Here is a 20005-nt window from a genome sequence, read left to right as displayed (position 1 = left end):
TTACCAATTTTGGTATCTAGACCCTTTATAAAATGAATTCAAAGTGTACATATATCTATGATATTTAGAAGATATAACACTACATGTCGAAGAAATGCTTCCAAGTTCCAAATGAGCCTTCAACTTATTCTATAGAAGGAAAAGTCCATGCAATTGTTCTTGCTAGAAAATCATACGGAACAAATAACACAAAAATTATTATTCAACGATTCAATTTTAGCTACTAGAGTACAAATGGCTCTGAAAAGAACAAGGAACACATGAGTTTCTGAAGAAAACAAACATGAACCACTTGGATTCTGCTGCTGCTTGCTTTTTTAAAAAAAATAAAAATAAATTGTTACTTGTGTCGAGGCGTGGAGATTTAAAAGCAAACTAACTGAGAGCAGCTCCAGTGTCTGTTACCCCTCCACTGGCAAAGTTGTTCAACAAGGACTCGAGGTGTTTAATTTCCTTTGGTATGGAAGCAGTTAGGACCTGTATCCAGAGAGGTAGAAAATTGGCATAATTGTCAGACCTATGGCTAAAGATTCATCGACCATCAGACACCTACTCACAATGCCATAAAACCAACTTAATCTTTTGAGTGCTAATAATTAGTTTCTTACATAATCAAAGGGTCAGAGGAGCCATATGGTTGCTTAAGCCTTAAAAGCAAATGAACAACTTATGCCAACATACCTCATACCCCGACTCAGTAATAAGGACTTCATCTTCAATTCTTATGCCAATGCCACGGAACCTGATTGACAAAAGCGATTATAAATGATGAGATTTAAGTACATAGAAGTGCAAGTAAAATAACGATTTCTAAGGAAAAAAGTGTGCCTTCTAGCTCCTTAACTACAGATGAATCACCAGGCAACAGAAATTTAAATTTGATAGCTACTTAGTTAAAGTGAGCAATTATTCTTATTTTACAACAAAGCAACAATTTTTTCTTGAACCGGACAACCTGAGAATGCCATTGCTATAGAATATTTATTTCGAGGTGGGGAATCTTTTTTAAATCTTGCAAAAGAAATTTCGAATTGAAGGTTGCTGATACCAGTCTTGGTTGAACATAATTAGCCTTTAGTCATTCACTGAAACCCCAACCTAACTGGGACTCTTTTCTACAATTACTCGAAATGACTAATACTGCTACAGGTTACAACTCTAAGAGATTTGCAACAGTTGATTTGACCTACAAGATCTACCTGACCAACCTAGAAAATACATTGTCATATGATTCTCTACCTTTTATGCATAAAAGAGTAATTCTTCATTCATCCACCACAACACATTTTGACAGATAGGACCAGTTCAATAAACTGAGAATCTCCAAGGAACTCGAGGATGATCTAAGATACAGAAATCTGAATGCATGTTGAAAGGAACATCAATTTGATAATGTAACAAGTATACCTTTCTGGACAATCAACCAATGGAGGGATGTATACTCCTGGTTCAATTGTGATGACCTACATATAAAAGTCCATGAAGATCGATTAGAGGCTCTTGCAGAAATCACAAGTAATTAGAAGCTGACATCAGAAGGACTCTTCTATTTTTGTGGTCAGTAATAATGTAGACACCACCAGAGAGAGCAGGAGCTAACAAATGTCTAATGACCTGGCAATTTTATCCGATACTATTTAGCTTTAGTTTGTCTGATTTCATCTGGTCATTTTGGGTCATATGCATCTCCTTCATCACATTTACAAAAAGTGTAAAGCATGTCTCACAATTGGTCATGACTTTGTCCAAATGCCAGATGTACAAATGCACAGAGTGAACACATATTCCAAGAGTCCGAGGTACGAAAACAATAACATGCACATAACCGCAGGACAATCCTAAGCTATGTGCTTCATCTAATATAGATGTAATGCCAAATTAGCATACTTTTCCTCAGACATGATCACCAAGAATTATACAAAGTAAGAACCTCTGAGTAGAATGTTCATGGTGCTTCTTGTTCAAAATATAGTAGTTTCGAGAAAAGTTGAAAGACCAAAAAACACATGCACAGTTCAGATATCTCTGGCACTATAGACCTCAGAAAAAGCATATGTATAACATTATAACTTACATCTACACCAACACCAATTAGTTGTATCATTGGAGTTGCAATCAGTAGTTTTATATAAAACATTTGACTTGATATATATATTTCATATGTTTTCCTGTCATATCAGACAGGTTGGGAGCATATTCCAATTTTCTATGATTCGATGGATGGTAGAAAGGAACGCAATGGGATAACTACTAATTTTTCCTACTAAGAAGCAAGCATGTTGGACGTTAAGTAGCTTTCACAAGAGTGAGGTACTTATCATGAAATGGATTATACATCAAGTATAAGAGCAGTTTGTACTACCAACATGAAAATAAGATGGACGCGCTACTAAATTTTTTACTGCAACTGCATATAACATTACAATTCCCACAGGAATAAACGTTCCTAGTGACTCAGAATGATAAGATATACAAGAAATTTATTTTTAAGACATAAAGAACAGACACACCAGGAAAGAAACCTTTATCACTAACAAAAATCAGATCGCATATGAAGCCGGGTTAATGAAGTAAGGGGTCTAGGAATTGTTCATTTCAAATTAATAAATGAAAACACACCTAGAGAGAAAAGTAAAAAGATATTCCGATCTTCTGCTTGATTGAACCGTCAGAGATTTCAAAAATCATTATTAAGCAAATGTGTGCTACCCTGACCTAAGCAACCTTCTACCAACTTCATTTCGGAAATTTGATTTCTCCCTCTAACTACTAGTCTACTGTAGAAGTGATCAAAATTAGAAAGAGATGCCAATCCTTCTCATCTGAAAGAGAGATGGAAAACTGTCCCCGCCTGCAATGATGGACTGTGTGGGGAGAGAAAAACCATAGTTGCTTTGAAGTTAAAATCATCAATTTTCAGGAACTAACGATGAAATGTTTAGAGTTTTTCTTTTTTTCTTGTGAAAACATATTTCAATGGAAGATTCAGAATCTATTTTCGATGTACTAGATTCCTTATGAGAAGATTAAGGACTCGGAGCTTAGTTTTTTTGCTCATATTGGATGTAAATATGGGGACTACATGCCCTTTGTGTAGCTTGTTATTAATTTACAAATATGTTTACCTGTTTCAACAAAAATAATTAGAGGCTGCAATAGGACCAAAGAGGAGCATATGACAACCAGTAAAGAAACTATGCATACATATCATCATGCAACTTCCTGTTGTAACACTTCACATTTCTATAGAACTTTGACTATATGGCTCTAAAATCATAAGCAGCATGGTTAGTGGGTTTATATTGTAATTCATTCAACAATCAAGGAGAGAATGTCCGAATTATCCATTGGGAAAAACTTATTGTAAATTGCTGAAAAAGAATGTTGCAGTTCTCATTTGTTTCCAAATGACAACTCTCTGGAGTTCATTCGCGAGGAGGTTTTCAAAAGAATGACAACCAATTTATTTTGCTTACCTTGCACTTCCCCAATTATTTTCAGAAATCAAAGTAATCATCTGTAAGGGAGGAAACTTACTACACCAGGTTTCAGAGGTCGATCATATCCAATTGAAGAAGAATCATGAACGTCCATTCCTAGATAATGACCTGGAATTATGAGGCAATCCATAGTTCATTCAGAGATGGTCGCAGTGGCACAAGAATTTGCTTGTCTTTTCAGCAAAAAAAATCACAATAGGAATAATAACTGAGAGGACAATCTGAAAGGGAGCAAATATCTGCTGCTATTGCACATGCAGTGTTCTTATATATACAGTGGAAGAGTAAGGGATTAAAGGAATAACCTATATTCGTAGGATTTAACAATGCATATCTCCTATCATTTTTTAGTATCCCAATCTCCTTGAATCCTCTTCGCAGCTTTTCTTCCTATCCCACATCAAAACAAAAAAAGCAAGAATAAGACCTTGGCACAGCTTAAAAATATCTAAAAAGAAAGAATGTGCTGGTATAGGACAATTACTCACTACAGAATGTATATCATAACATCCTCATATCTTGAACAGTAATAAGACCTTTTTAATAAGCTGCCCTAACAACAAACACAAACAATGACCCTTATGTAAAAAAGCAAAACAATCATTTGCATTAACCAAGTAATGCTACCCTTCACTGAGAATCAGTTCCAAAGCACACTAGTTTACCTTTTACTGAAGCATTACTATTCATCATATATGAAAAAATACAATTTTCAAATCAAAGAAGAGGCAACCAAAAGGCATCTGACTCTCTCCAACATTACATCACTAAACTAAGCCTTAAAAGGAATTAAACTTTGACCACATCTTCAAAAATACCGTTAAGCCTCATTTATCTCAGCTCATGCAAATGCAAATCTCAAAGTTACGTTGCTATCCACAACTTGGGTGGGGAGATAGTCAGCGTAACTTGACAATCAGGCAAAAGACAAATAAGATCTGATGTAACCAACTGTACCCAAAATTAGATCACTGAGACTGGACTACCAATGTAACTTGCAACATAATTGGCTCATAACACTATGAAAGTTGAAGGCAAGAAGAAAGAAAAGAATCAAATTCCTAATCCCACCAATCCCTGGAATATAAAACAAAAGAAGTTACAGATCAACTAAAAAGTACCGAGTAGCGGTGTATTTCTCGGATCCTTGTGCCAGGTCTGCACATCTCCACGCATTCCTTGTTTGTCTCCAAAATAAGATCATAAAGTTCTTCCTGGAAGGTACAGACCAATGGATCTTAACACCAAGTTCCAGCCAATAAATATGTAGAGAGATTATACCACAGAAAAGTTAGCAATCAAAGCCATATTTATTTCGCAAGCATAATCTGTAAAGAAATAAATCAAGATTTTGTTGTTTATTAGGAACAGATTTTATTATCATTCTCATGGCCATCGAAGATCTGGAATTGATTCAGAACTCATACCAGCAAATTTGAAGTGCTGGAAATTAATATCTAGCTTTTGAAAACCTTTTCTGTGTAGCAAGGATTCCAACATATTAGGATCGAGGTGGATAAGTCTGGGCTGGCAGCCCAAGCATTGGATCCAGTGCTCAAATTTAGTGGCTGTCAATGAGCATATGATGTGCAAATTCTCATGTGAAAAACACGTCAGTTTTATTCTCTCCTAAGGTTATGGTGCTTCACATAAGACTGCAGTTCAGCAAAATTGTCTAGCTGGACATCCAGACCAGGTAAAAAATTTGTTGTGGGGTGCTAGGTTAGTACTGGAATAAAGAGTGTTCAGAAAAATGCCCATAGGGTACATCTACTACACATAGAAAGCAGAATCTCAGGTTCCATACTGAGAAGATATACCTAGTTATTATGAGTGGTCTTCACTAAACTCAGATCTCAGGATTGATGCAATGGGTGGAAAATGCGCAGCCATTTTATATCTTCACCTGCATAAGCTCCTCTTCATTACTACCCTCTGTCTAAATAATTTTCAGCATCTTCACATAAGTTGGTTATGGATGTTGGTAAAACATGAATCCAGTTTAAAGACAATACTGGGAGCTCTTAATATTTATCAACAAGAAAACTCGACGTTAGAGAGCTTAACTGGTAAAGATAATAAAATGGTTAGAAAGAACTCTGGAATGTCTTGGTTATGGTTTAAGCAAAAATATGTTTTATCTTTTCAATTGACTAAGGAATTTGATGAAAGAAGTTAGCAAATTGGGAGTTGCACTATATTTTTCACCAGACCAGGGACTATCATATTAAGTACTTGACAAACATAATCTTGAGAATATATGGAAATATCAGTAGTTTGGACTTTCTAGATTAATGAAACTTTCCACTAGTGAAAGATGCAATAGTTTACCAATCAAAAATGGAAAGATGCAATAGTATGGTATTCATCTGGAGGGTGAAGCAAGAGCTTCTAGGGTACATCACCTGATGGTTTTCATTTTACTATTTGACTTTCTAGATTTTTTTTGGGAAGACTTTTGGGGTTTGAATTGATGATCAGTGCATTCTTTCTGAAATGGGAGGTTGTGTGGAACTTTGATCAGCTAATAGGGTTATCACATGCAGGACCCAGGCTTTGACATGTGTGCGCGCATGAGCGCGCGGGAGAGGGGAGGGGGGAACTGAAGTAAATCAGAGTTGCTGTACTTACATGAACAGGAGAAAATTTGCCAAAGGGTGGCCAAGTACGAGTAAGATCACTGACATAACCATGAAGCTCGCATCCGACATCCATCAAGACAAGGTTACCATCTTTAATCTGTTAAAACAACAAAGTCCCCATCTTCAATCTGTTAAAACAACAAATTAGATAGTTGTATTCAATATGCTTGATATTCAAATCCAACTGCGTTTGAAGATACTAAACATACTTTCTGGTCATTACGAGAATAATGAATGACACTTCCATTAGGTCCGCCACCAACAACAGGGTTAAACCTGCGGAACAGAAAGAGGGAAAATGTATAATCTTTGACACGATCTCAGCTAGAAGAACGACTAAAATGGAAAACAGTAAGGAAACTGAAGTTGTTAGATTAGGAGAGGGGGAAGCAAAACAAGACGAATGGGTGGAGATTAATCCCACACTGTATCTGGTGAACTATCTCGAGGGAGAGGAATGGAAGAAGCTTTGAAGATAGATTCAACAACATTTAAAAAATCAAAGGGAGCTGAATATCAACTTTCTACTTTTGGTGTAAAGAACATTGAATAGAAAATGCTGAACAGTTAGTAGATCCTTTAGGTTTACGGTAATTAATCTCTTGTTTTAGCTTGTTAAAACCTTTCTGGAGGTCTCCAGCTGTTATCACTCCTTAGTCATCCAATAGTTAAAGCATTAGTTATTTCTTTTTAGAAGTAGTTATTTCCTTTTAGTAGTTCTTATTTTCTTGTTATAGTGCAGTTTTTCATTCCAGTAATGTCAGAAAGTCCTGTCCTAGTTTCTAGGGGTAATTATCTTTTAAGTGTTGTATTTAAATTGTCTGTTTGTCTTGGGAAATGCAAGCAGAAAAGTAATTTAAGGTTTTGAGTACTTTAACTCAAGAGATTGCAAGTTCTCTCTTAACGAACAAGCACCAAAGGTCGTAAGAAGAAACTTCAGATTTCATATTGCATCGCCATAACCAGATATATATCAGGGGACCATAACACCAACATACATAATTGCTGAGGAATACAACATTACCAGTTTAAAAAAAAAAAAAAAAAACTATAAGAAAACTCAGAGAATAGAAGAATAAGAAAATCAATCGCATATTTAGATACGAGGAAAATGCATTTTGATTCACTCTGCTGCAACCCATGCTAGACTAAAATACTTTAAAAAATTNAAAAAAAAAACTATAAGAAAACTCAGAGAATAGAAGAATAAGAAAATCAATCGCATATTTAGATATGAGGAAAATGCATTTTGATTCACTCTGCTGCAACCCATGCTAGACTAAAATACTTTAAAAAATTGCAAGCTGCTCCGCTCTCTAAATACAAACTTCCAAACATAATACAAGAAAAACTTACGCCATTCTTTGGGCACCTCTAACTCTGCATTCATATTCGAATTTGGCTGACAGCATTCCTTCATCAGGAAACAACTTCGAGTACAGCATTGTATGGATAAGCGCCTACCAAAAACATATACATTAGAACATCAAGAAACAAAAACTAACTTTTATACAGTATAAATAAGGACTGAACTAGTGAGAGGAAAATATCAACACTCACATATAACACCCAGCTATATTGCTAGACAACTGCATACAAGTTTCAGGAATAGGAAGAAACATTTTCCGGACCAGTCTCTCCTAAGCAAAAATGCAAATCATGATTGTGAAATAGGATGAACAGATAGTACATTCACATCTTTCTTTAAGCATGCCTAGAACTTCTGAACTACTAAACACAGAATCACATTATCAAAAAAAGAATTGTACGTGCAAGAACAGTTCCTTCTCAATTAGAGCAGAATGTGTTTACCCAACTAAGCAAGTACAGACTCCAATTTTTTGGAATATTAAGAACAGTCTTCTATTACACTAATGATCCTTTTATCTATACATTTTTCCTTTTTTGAATAACTTCAGGATCTTCAGAATGTAGTATCTTCAACCTGAAGACACCATCCTTGACATGAAATAAGAAGAGGAAATAAAGGAAAATGCAAACACCTATTTTTACCTTTTAAAGAAAATTAGTCATATAATAAAATGACAAACATGTCACTTAAGATGCCATCAGCTGATATCCAAACAATGCTTTTTATAATTTTGAAACAATCTCGGTCATATCTCAATACCCTTGTGACATGTTAACTGCCTGAAGAGTATCAACTTCAGAAGAAGACAAATAAACATATAAAAGTTAAGCCAGATGTACTCTATCTATCCATCTCTATAACTCAGAGATGATTTTCCATGTGCAATCAGAAAAAGAACTACCATTACCTGACAAGCTACTGATGCAGAATCTCTCATCAATTTAAGCTCTGCTGGAGACTTCACCAGCCGGGCTTCATGAGTGTAAACTGAGAAATCTTTTACTTTGCAATTGTTTACTGCTTTTCTATAGGCCTCTAGTTCCATGTAAGATGAAGTCGTTGTCTTCACATTATGGAACACAATAGAAGAACTTTCTATCATCCTGGAAAGCATCTGACAAGTCCAGCCAAAAATTAGAGAAAAGAGAAATTACTGCATGGGAGCAACTAAAATAAAGTGACTACACTGAAGCATGTACAGGAAAGACAGCTACGAAGGAAATTACTGGCATACTTCCCTTTTTGACATATAGTATATAAATAATCATGATATGTGTGTCAGATCTTCATTTCCTATACTTTTTTGTAAGGAAAAAGTTCATTGATGTTCCCGGATTTAAGCTCATATGGAATTGGTATATGATAAGTAGAGAATCTACCCATAATACGGTTCTCTATAAATAACACTAGGTCATATATACATCTTCCTTTCCTGTCCTCTGTGTTGTCAATCTAAATACTAATTCTTGTTACATGGTCTAAGAGGTTAACCAAACAGCCTAACAAAAAATGTTCCCTCTGCCTAAATCATCCTAGTTTCCTTTTAGAAATCAGTGTCCACTCTCCTTAAAGCAAAGTGTTAACCTTCACTCTTCGATTTCATGCTCATAATATTATATTCTCAACCCATCCTAACATGATGCCTGCTTGATTTCACATATTATGAGGAGAAGTTACATCCAGTGATAGGTCCTGTCAAACATGAAGTTTTTTAGGTAAGGCAAGCCTGACTTCTATATATGTGAAAACTTTGACAGTCCGTCCACTTTGTTCCAGCTATACCTTTTACACATATTAAGGAGAAAAACTATTTTTTTCCAGGAAAGAAAAGAGAAAAAGGAGTTTTGCACAGCAATCCATTCTAAGGATTTAGCAACAGTTAGAGTATCTATAAGATATCTTTATAGGTCCAATTTCTAACAGTAAATTCCATAATCAAGAGGAAGAAAGATTATAGGGTTCCACAATAGAAAGGATGTTACTCTATGCCGTTTTACTAATCAATATGAGAGGTATTTGCTTCTAACAAGAATCTCAAACTTATTTGCAGTTGTAGATACGACACTGTAAAAAAGTTTTACCTCAGGCAATACTTTAAAAAAGTTTTACCTCAGGCAATCTGCTAATGGGGTAAGCAAGGTCAGCCTTGAATATATCTAGAGCTGCATCAACTCCAGCCACTTCTCCTTGCCAAAGAACGTCCTAAAAATACTTCTGACTTTAAAACTTGAAGCAATCTTTAACTTTATACAATCTACACGAACCATAATACCATAGTAGTGGCTGAATCTAAAAAAAATGTTACTAAAATTGAGATATTTGTTCTATAAATATGACAAAGCTTTCCTCTTATTAACAGCTTCCTGTCAACAAAAACAAGGCAAGTGAATGATTCTGGAAGTACCTGTAGGCTTGGTTCTGGCATGAACATGCATAAACCACAGTCATGCCCTAGAACTGCAACACCACCAGGTTGTTGGCATCCAGTGATGTATAAATAGTCAGCATCCTGCCTAAAATTGTAAGGTACAACATCGGTCATCATTTTTGTAGGAGCAGCTGCAACAATTGCTAAACTATTCTCCGGAAGGAAGTCCAATAGTTTCTTCCTTCTCTGCATATATTCTTCACTGGTAATGCCAGGAGTAATCTCCCCTTCCTTCATTAACTGCATGCAATTACATAACAACATTTTACTGTTATTCCCAACAGAGTGTTCCAGAGAAAGGTGGGTACAAGAAAAGGAAACGAGAATTAAATTTTACTCAATCTTTATCTTTTGTTAATGTCAAAAGCCCTAATTCCATGTTACCAAGTATCAATGCTACATATGCAGTGTTGAATTACCTGAGGGTGAGTGGCAGGAGTTGGCTGCCCAGCATCATAAACTTTCTTGGTAGAATATGCACTGGTTTTGACTACCTATCATATCCAAATCATATTATATAAGCAGGAAACCAAAATAAATTGAATAAGAAAAAGACTTACTAAATCTTGACATCAGAAATCAAACTTTAAACAAAAATAAACCATAGTTTACCCAAGAAAGAGGGGGAAATCCACTACATTGCAAAAACAAAAGTACTCAAGATTAAATTTTGCGAACAGGGGGGTAAATGGGATGGAAGTTTTGAATATATTCATTAATTCAATGCCCTCAAGAAATATGCAATATCTCAATATATGTAAACTACTAACTCAAAAACAAGAATTGGAAGTGAAACAGACAAGGTTCATAGGAAGAGTAAAAGAAAAGATAAACAAACTTGATTAAGTAGTCTTGATGAGATTTTGTGAAGTGGGTTTCTTCGGAGAGCCTGCATGTTGTTTCTTGTTTCTTGTTTCTTGTTCTTGTTCGTCTTCTTGACTGGGGTACTAGGTCCAGAACTGTGGTTCCTTTGTTATGTGTTTCTTGACTTTTCTCCCTTTGGGGTTTAAGGTCCCTATGACTTCTTATATTTGAAGTAGCGACCCATTAAATATTTAATTATCTATTTCGTCCTAATATTTATACTATTTCAGATTTGACGCCCTTCTTTTTGACGAAACAGCAGAAAACCCTCACTTTTACCTTCCTCGTTAACATTTTAACCCTCATTTTCTTTTTCTCTTTTTCGTTTTTGGGAGGATATTTTTATGGCTTGAGAGTATGTTTGGCTAAGTGGCTAAAAAGTAAAAATGATTTATTTTTGTTAAATAATTTTTAAGAAAAGTACTTTTTAAAACATAAAATAATTTTGCCTAATCATTGTGAAAGTGTTTTTATATAGTTTTCACAAGATTCTGGAAAAAAAAATCTGTCATAAATGAATAAAATAATTTTTTTTAGAAAAAAAAATAATGATTAAAACGAATTGTAATGCTTATATAAGTTGTTCTTTTTTAAAGTGTCAACATTCCGAGAGGATCTTGAGACTATAATGGTTAGGGTTGGTCTAGTAGTAAGAGCGCAACACCGATGATATATGTAGGTTAACTACACATTACGGATTTGAATTCTGTTGCTCACAAATTTGATAGTTAAGTGGAGAAAAGTAAGGAAACAAGCCAATTATCCCAAAAAATAAATTTAAAAAATAAAAAGAAGTTATAATGGGCCAACCCCATGATCATGAATGAATTGATCTTGAGAGAAGTAAAGAGAAAAGCCAATTATACAAATTCTAACATGTTATAGTACAAGCTTAAGTATAATCCCTAAATCTTTTACAGCAAAAGATGATGTGCATCAAGGCTTTGACTTACATGAAACGTTTGAGGAATTCTTTTATCTGATCTATATATGGAGGTCTTGTAGGAATTATATGACCAAAGTCATGTTCAATAACAACAGAGCAGCCATTCTCAAACACAGAAGCAAGATGTCTACTAGCTTGGTTCTCTATCTGTCTATCTTTACCCTTGTCGTTGCCAAATATATGAAGTGAAGGAACATTGATTGAACCTTGCTGGCAATTGTTCATATTAACAGCAAACCCCGAGCACAGAATCGCAAATCTGAATTCCATCTCTCCTTTTAGCTTCTGCTGATGTAGGCAAACTAAAGCGGCCATTGCAGCTCCTTGTGAAAATCCCAATATCCCATCAAAAGGGTCTGTTTTAGAATATAAGTCTTTTACATATGCAATTGATTTGTCGAAACCTTCAGTTTGCTTCTGGTACTGAAGAGGATCAAATGGACTATCAGCTATCTTCCAGTCAGAATCGTTCTTTCCCATGTGATCAGGTGCAACTAACCATGAGAACTTTTTACTGCAATTCTCTGAGGGTGGACGGTTATTTTCCATTTCTGAAGCAGAATCACAGTTTCTACGAATTTGATAAATGAATGACAATTCATGAGGTGCATCCACAAAGACAAGCTCAGCAATGCTCTTGAGTTTCTTGGCCAGCGATGCAGTTCTGCCTTTGAAACCAGAAGCATTCTGGCGGAAGCCATGAAGGCAAAGAATTCTCAGTTTTCGCAATGTCCTGGGTCCTGCAGTGTATTCCACTTCATAATGTCAACGGTCTTTGGAAACACCAAGCAGAGAAAAGAAAAATCCTAAAAACATATCCCTGAATTAGTTTTCCTAAACAAGTGTGTGCTGGCAACAATGAGTGGGACTCGAGAAACAATCACAAACACTGAGCCATGAGGAATAAAAGAAACACGACAATGTTAGATGGTGTACTATAGCAATTTTTGATTGTCAAACAGCACGGCTTAAATCAAAACTAATAGGGTGCATACCTACTCTACAATATTTGGATAGTCATACAGCTCGCTTAGATCAAAGTTCAAAGAGTGCATGCAAAGCTGAACTCAGACAATACTCTAGACACCATAGTATTACCTGAAACCAAGGGAGATGGAGCAATTCTATCCGAGGTAGAGACAGCTTCAAGCTCCCTGACTTCTGATACTTCCACTGAGTCGTCAAACTCTGTTGCTGAAGTTGGCTGAATACACTGGCTATTTTTCTGGCACAGTTCACAGACATAAGAAGAATCCTTCTCCTGCAAGACATGAAACATTTACAAAAAGGACGAGAGATGAAGAAAAGATGACAAAACAATCAAAAAGGAAATACACCTGATATCCCAAATTGAGCATACAAAGTTGACTTCCAAGATGATTGAGACAAGACCATTATGTTACAGTAATAATGTCATACTTGGAACTTTGAATATTTGAAAAGGGTACATAGATGTTACATCAAACTCAAATACTTTAAAGCAATATTATTAAATTGATTTGATTTCATAAAAAGAGAAAGCAGATATCTAGTAGTTCGCCGGAAGTCCAGAAAAAGATGAAAGATATGATGGGCCTTGCTCATCAATTAATTGGGAGAATCAATCCAAAAGTACTTACTAGGTAATGAATATCCATCATCAAGGTTTCTGATGGGAACCCAAAATTAATGCTAAAATTTCTCAGCAGATAGGTCTTAAGGCAATACAAGCAACGATCATTAGTTGAGAATTGAGATCTAGCTGTTAACCATCAAAGAATATGCTTCATGCACTCATCACTGCTATATACACACCATGCAACAACAGTTCAAGTACTACACAAGCATCCTGCAGCTAGTCTCTTTCCTTTATTTCTTTCTGCGTCCATGTTTATAGATACTTTTATAGTATTCATTCTCACCTTGCATAATCTGTCGATAGCATAACAACCAAAGGACTAAAAGAAGAAAGCTATTGTCTGTTTGTATTAACCATTCAATTATTCTTCAATCCCAGGTTAGCTGGAAATAGCTAGATGAATCCTTACTATCTAACCCCCTCTATTCAGACCCCTTTCATTCTAACTCAAATACTTGTCATTAAAGGTAAATTAGAGACTCACCTGCAGGGTAAGTAAACCTCATGAGTCTGAACCCTTTCTGGTGAACCAAACCGAGTATTTAAGTGGAGAAAGATAGAGAGGAGGGGCTATTATCCTATGAATTTCAAAACTGGAAATAATGGATTTCTTCATTATGAAAGAAGTGTAAATTGGAGATTATCTAAAAGTGGAGGTTGAGAATCCTGGCAAATATTGGCCCTAATGTAACTATAATGACAACAATTAAGCCTAAATTCCAATATGCGGCACTGCATATATAAATCCTTTGCTTCCATTATGTTCTAGTCTTTGTTAAATTTTCCAAAAAATTGTAGCTCAGCTAAGACAACTTTCCTCCATTGACTTTACATGTAGCTCATACCCTTTTATCATTGTCAATCATGATAGTGTGGTAACACCAAGACATTGCATGTAGAGGTCTATGTTGGGCATGGTCAAATCATTTCATGCAACCTTCTCATTCTATTCTCTATATGTGCTTCTTGAGCTCATTGCCGGAGTTAATGATTTCTAATTTTACCCAATCATGTATAACCGTGCATCTATCTTGACATCCGCATTTCTAAGACATCCATTCCAATGTAAAATTTAATGGTCTCACAACCTTCTTATGAAACTTGCCTACCACTTTGTTACATCTCTTTCTGCCGCATAGCACTCCTATACCACTGCCTATTTGCAATAATTAATGATAGTAAAGAACCTCTGGAAGAAAGTAAATCTCTAACAAGCAACTGCAACTGCCAGGTGAAGGTTTCTAGTTAAAAAAAGAAAAGAAAAAAGAAAACAAAAAAAGCAGGGAGTCACATATCTTCACACTTTATGAAGAGCTCCTATGAGAGTCTAAGCAAATACAATTGAAAATTCCTTCTCAAATAATCAAGTTCACAAGACAAGTATGCATTGAATTTTTGAGCCACCAAATAGTTATTAGTACCCAATCTATCTAATGCAATCAAGAGATTGTCAGATCAATCTTCCTAGTGATACTTACCCGGCAATTATCACANTATGCATTGAATTTTTGAGCCACCAAATAGTTATTAGTACCCAATCTGTCTAATGCAATCAAGAGATTGTCAGATCAATCTTCCTAGTGATACTTACCCGGCAATTATCACAGATTAATACAAGCATCCTACAGTACGTGCACCGGGTCCGTGGCGAGTAATCATCAAAAGGAGAACTACAGAGAAGACAAGTACCCAAAATTCTTGAATCTGAGCTTCCAACTGAAACCCTGGAAAAATCAGAAAGAAGCAGGGCAAAACATTGAGAATGACTCCAGTGATTGGTGAATACTCTACAAAGAAAGTAAATGACACCCAGCACAGCATTCCCAAAAGAGTATTATGGCATGGATACTGACGCAGGAAAAAAATAAGTTTCTGCTATTATGCATCTTTTGGAAATAAATAAATATATCGAGTGAAAGACCTATATGCTTAATGTGCCAACATGAAGAGCTGCATTATTTTGTAGTTATTTCCTCTGAGATAAAGTGCAGAGACACATATTTTGGACGGAGATGTTTCCTAGTATTAGTTTAAGATTGTAATCACAGCAGTGAGAATGCTGGATCAGTGAAACCAAGAATCTGACTAGGGCTTGACTAGGAAGCATGGAAGTACAGTGATCATACCTGTGATCAAAGACAAAATTCTTTCCTCTGAAAAAACCACCATCAGGAAATTGCTCCAGATATCGTTGTATCCCACCATAAAGCTGTGGAAAGCAAATACTTTGAATCAACACTAAACATAATTTAGCCGGTAAGCCAGAATTTTTCCACATCACAAAGATCCTGATAGTCATGAAATGGAATTTCTAAAAAAAAAATGGAATTTAAAAATGGATCTGGTTATTCTCCAAAAAGAAATTCTTTAGAAAGCAAAACATGGATATTTCAAACACGTCCATCTAAGCATTATGAAATCTCGAGCTTACCATGGCAAAGCTTAAAAGATCAATTTCATGGTTTCAAAATAAAATTTTAAAAGGTTAACCATTGACATGAGGTTTCACACTCCAAATTCATCAGAATAGCACTTAAGAAAATATAAATCATAGTTTAGTTGAACTTTCCAATGCCAGAGAAAGGCCCAACAATGTTAAACAACTGCACTAGAAGATCTGGTTTTCTTAACAGTTTACCTGGAAAACATTTTCAAAGCCGGCACCTTTAGACCTGATATAGGCTGATGCCATCTCGCATCTAATTCCTCCCGTACAGTACCTGAAAAACATCAACAGGCGATAAAAACCCAGATTCTCATACAACAGCAGGATGTAGATCATTATTAGAATGCAAGCAATTCATACAGTGTTACATCTGATAATTAAGAGTCTAGGTGCTGCTATTTTACATCTAACTCTGAATTACATGCATTTAACACATTATCCTCTGCAACTACTCATCCACTCTTTTCCTTCCAAATCGTAATATTCCTAAAGAAATTATCTATACTACCAATATATTACATTGCATTCAAGTATATTTTGATAGTTAAGCATCAATACAATGTTATTTAACATCTTAACTTTGAATTAAATGCCTGTTGCACTATCCAACATTTATTACTCCTTAGTCCTGACACTTTTCCATGCACCTAAATCTACCGATAGTAATGTATCATAAAGCCATATTCAAGAAACAAAAGGGGAAAAACAATTTTTTTAAAAGAAAAACAGTAAGAGGAATAAGCTGCAAATTGTAGCAACTAGACAGTAAACACAATGTGTTCTACACATAATAGTTGAAGGGCACAGATTACAACAAAAGGAAACAAGTTTTTAGTTCACTGCTGTATAATAACATGAAGGCACAATGCCACAGATTTGAAGTTTAGAACAAATCATCTCCTGCAATGTAACATAAAGCCAAGGGGAGACTGGAAATTTGAAGGGAACTAACTAGTGAAGCAGGATAGCAGCAGCACTTTAACTGAGTAGAAGTAAACCCTGTACAGTTTCTCTCAATGTAAAATGCATAAGATAGCATCAAATAAAAATGCAAAATCACAAGAATGAACATAAGAGAAATAGTTCATGCAATTCATCAGAATTATAATCCACCCAACAAGGATACAATGTTGTGGAACAACACGTACATGAGAATATTGTTCCCACGCAACTTCTCGGAGTTGTTATCTATCCAAGAAGGGAGGTCACTGTACTGCCGGATTTCTGGATCCAAAGTCTCTACATTTGGAGTATAAAACTTCCCGATTCTAGTCTCATATAAATTCCTTGCATCAATAAGGACAGTTCCTTTATCGCTGCTTGGAATCAGTTTGTCTTGAGAGTTCCCTGGTAAAAGACAGAAAATTAAACAGCTACTAGAGAAATATGCAGATTCCTCCTACAAATCTCAATGTGAGAACATCAGAATAATATCATAGTTTACTTAAAAGCACATTGATTAAGCTTCATCAAAGAGGTGGAGCACAAACCAACATTGTGAAGGACAGAGTGGAATTCAGCTGCAGATAGATGCTTCCCCGCATTTGAAATATCAAGAGGTGAACTTGGCAGGGGACAGGAACTTAAAGTTACCAATTCCTGAGTGAGAAGGTGAGGTTAGCATCACTTGGAAAGAAAACGATCAAGAAAGAGATAAAGACAAGCAAACTTCACTACAAGTCAATTACTCAACAAAAATTAGCCAGATTTTCCTCTTCATGTAAGAAAATTCAACACATTTTATTGTCACCAATAGATGCTTACTCAATTACTTTTTTATTTCAAAGTCTATGTGCTCTGTTATTAGCCTAGACAAAGTTCAACATCCCGATTACAGTCAGTTTCACTCCACATAGACATTATATCCAAGATTTGCTGGCCAAGTCAAATGGATAGCCGAAGCTAGCAGCATTTGGTTTTCTTTAGTAGACACCCAATTTACCCTTATTGTTATTTTGGTTAGAAATATCAACAATATCATGCGTACGTAGAAGATGCCAGTCGAAGACCAAGACCAACAACAGCATTTAAGAAATATAGGATCAGGACAGAGTAGTATCAAGATAGCCTATTTCTACATTGCTCCAATGGTATGCCCAAAGGGCTAGGCCAATGGCAAGGATGAAATTTTGTGAAGTACGGATTAGGTGCAAGTGACAGGTTTGAATCCTGCTGCGAACAAAAGATTATTAAGTTGGAATTAGAGTAGAAGGGCCATAGTCCCCGGTATTTCAAAATCAATAACTCGCAGAGTGTGGTTAGACCCCCAAAGTAGGCACAAGTGTGATTGTTCCGAGACATTGCTCCAATGGTTTGGCTTCAAAAAGAAATAATCATCTAAGGGTTTTGGAGGAGATTACTCCAGCTTCTTCTGATCCTATGTTACTTAGCAAGTTATATGGTTTGGAAAAAAAATCAATAGGTGTCGAGACTTATAGTTCAATGAATACATACAATTAACAAATTCATTGCAATTTTGTTTTTCTTTTTATACATATCAAACTTTGCTATAGTTCGGTTTCTAATTGCTAAATTAGATACGTATGACTTAGGAGTTTATACGTCGTAGCAGAACTTCTACCCACAAAGGTAGACATTCAGTAAATAAAATTGTGAATTGTAACTTTGAGGATGCAAGTCAAGAACAGTGAGTAGCAGGGTCAATGCCGATTGCCCACACATTTGCAGTACCTTTAATTCTATCATACAGAAAGTAGCAACCAAACTTCTATTTAGAGAAAAGGCCAAAACATGGACAAGTTTTTCATTCAATTAACTTACTAATTTGCTACTAATGAAAGCATTAAGTTCCATAGGTATGACCAAGTCTGACAACTAATCGGAATCAACCATATGAACTTCTTCTGCAAATGAGAACATAAAAATAGAACAGGATGAAATTAGTAATCCAACCTTAACTATACGTATGGACAGGGAAGTAAATCCACATTCCACGGCGACCCTATCATTTGATGGTTCATGGCAAGAAGCAAGCTTAAAGTCTGTCCCTTCAAACAAACAATTCAACTTCACTGCAGCAATGTGCTCCTCCAAAGCAGATAACTTGCCCCCAACCTGCAGAAACCCGCCAAATAGGTCAGAATCATCATACTTGGAGACGCATCACACTAAAATATAATTGTTTCAGTGCGTAATACTCCTATCCCAAAAGAGTGTTGGAGTTCGAACTCAAATAAAATTTACTTATGTCTAAACTACATAAGAGATAAAAAAAAAATATAAAAATTGTTCTGACTCTCCAAAAATGGCTAGTAAGTATCAAACAAATTATGATGTCTCTAATGCAAATGACATTCAAAAAAAACAATTTTGAACAAATGGGGGTCTTCATATTCCATTTAAATGATGGAAATAAGGGCAAGCAAGAGAAATTACAGTGACATTGACGCCATTGTGAGAGAGGCGGACACGACCCAGGAGGGAAAGACACTTGCAATTGGACTCGTAGAAGTTGAATAGTGCTTCAAGATCGGGAATGGTGGCGTACTTGTAGTATAACAACACGCCGTAATCTTCTTCTTGATTCGCCATTGATGCCATGATTCTTTCTTGGAGATTTGCTTAAACCCTTTTTCCTTCCGATCCTGCAAACCCCTTCTTCTTTGGTTTAATTGCAAGTTAGCCCCTCTATTTTGTTGTAATCTTTGGTGAGAATTTATAATTACAACAATCTCATAATAGAGCTATTTTCATATTGGAAACTAAGTGCGTTATTAAAACATGAATAATGACATTTCTTTAAATAACATATAATTCGATTAGTATTTTAATCAATACAAATTTTTTTTGAATAAATATTGTGTTAACAAAAGTGTATTTAAAAAAATATTACACACTCTAACATTTTCACAAAATATAAAAATTACGTGTTCTCTTTATTTATCAAATTTTTGATCGTCAATTGAGTTATTTCAAGAAAAAAAATATTGCTCTTTTTTTATGACGAGAAATTCGCAGTTGCTATTCTTTGGGTGCGCATAGGGTAGAACCCCCGCTCCTAAGCAATAACTCACAAACCACATAGGAGAGATAACCCGCAGAGCTCGACCCAAAAGGCAAGACCCCTTGCTTTCATCGGCAATAGGTTTTGAACTTAAAACCTCCAACATGGAAGTCCCAAACTCAAACCACTGGCTCACCCCGAAGGATAAATATTGCTCTTTTTATT

General features: G+C 35.6%; 2 protein-coding genes across 2 annotated transcripts; both read right to left on the bottom strand.

Moving 5' to 3' along the window:
• LOC107011194 (intermediate cleaving peptidase 55, mitochondrial) lies at positions 1–10951 on the bottom strand. The gene is made up of 14 exons (XM_015210598.2): positions 10781–10951; positions 10362–10436; positions 9919–10182; positions 9624–9716; positions 8422–8628; positions 7499–7602; positions 6352–6418; positions 6132–6239; positions 4622–4714; positions 3806–3890; positions 3538–3608; positions 1408–1463; positions 682–742; positions 1–477 (listed from the first exon to the last, which is right to left on the bottom strand). Exons 1-14 carry the CDS (start codon positions 10835–10837, stop codon positions 376–378), a joined length of 1443 nt encoding a protein of 480 aa, XP_015066084.1. The 5' UTR covers positions 10838–10951; the 3' UTR covers positions 1–375.
• Positions 10952–11598: 647 nt separating this feature from the next.
• LOC107011139 (rhodanese-like domain-containing protein 6) lies at positions 11599–19474 on the bottom strand. The gene is made up of 9 exons (XM_015210510.2): positions 19213–19474; positions 18730–18891; positions 17307–17415; positions 16965–17163; positions 16009–16090; positions 15497–15579; positions 14962–15094; positions 12851–13013; positions 11599–12492 (listed from the first exon to the last, which is right to left on the bottom strand). Exons 1-9 carry the CDS (start codon positions 19375–19377, stop codon positions 11756–11758), a joined length of 1833 nt encoding a protein of 610 aa, XP_015065996.1. The 5' UTR covers positions 19378–19474; the 3' UTR covers positions 11599–11755.
• Between the last annotated feature and the right edge of the window lie 531 nt (positions 19475–20005).

Source organism: Solanum pennellii, chromosome 1 (genome assembly GCF_001406875.1).
Source record: "Solanum pennellii chromosome 1, SPENNV200".
NCBI lineage: Eukaryota > Viridiplantae > Streptophyta > Magnoliopsida > Solanales > Solanaceae > Solanum > Solanum pennellii.
This window is presented reverse-complemented; position numbering and strand designations above follow the sequence as displayed.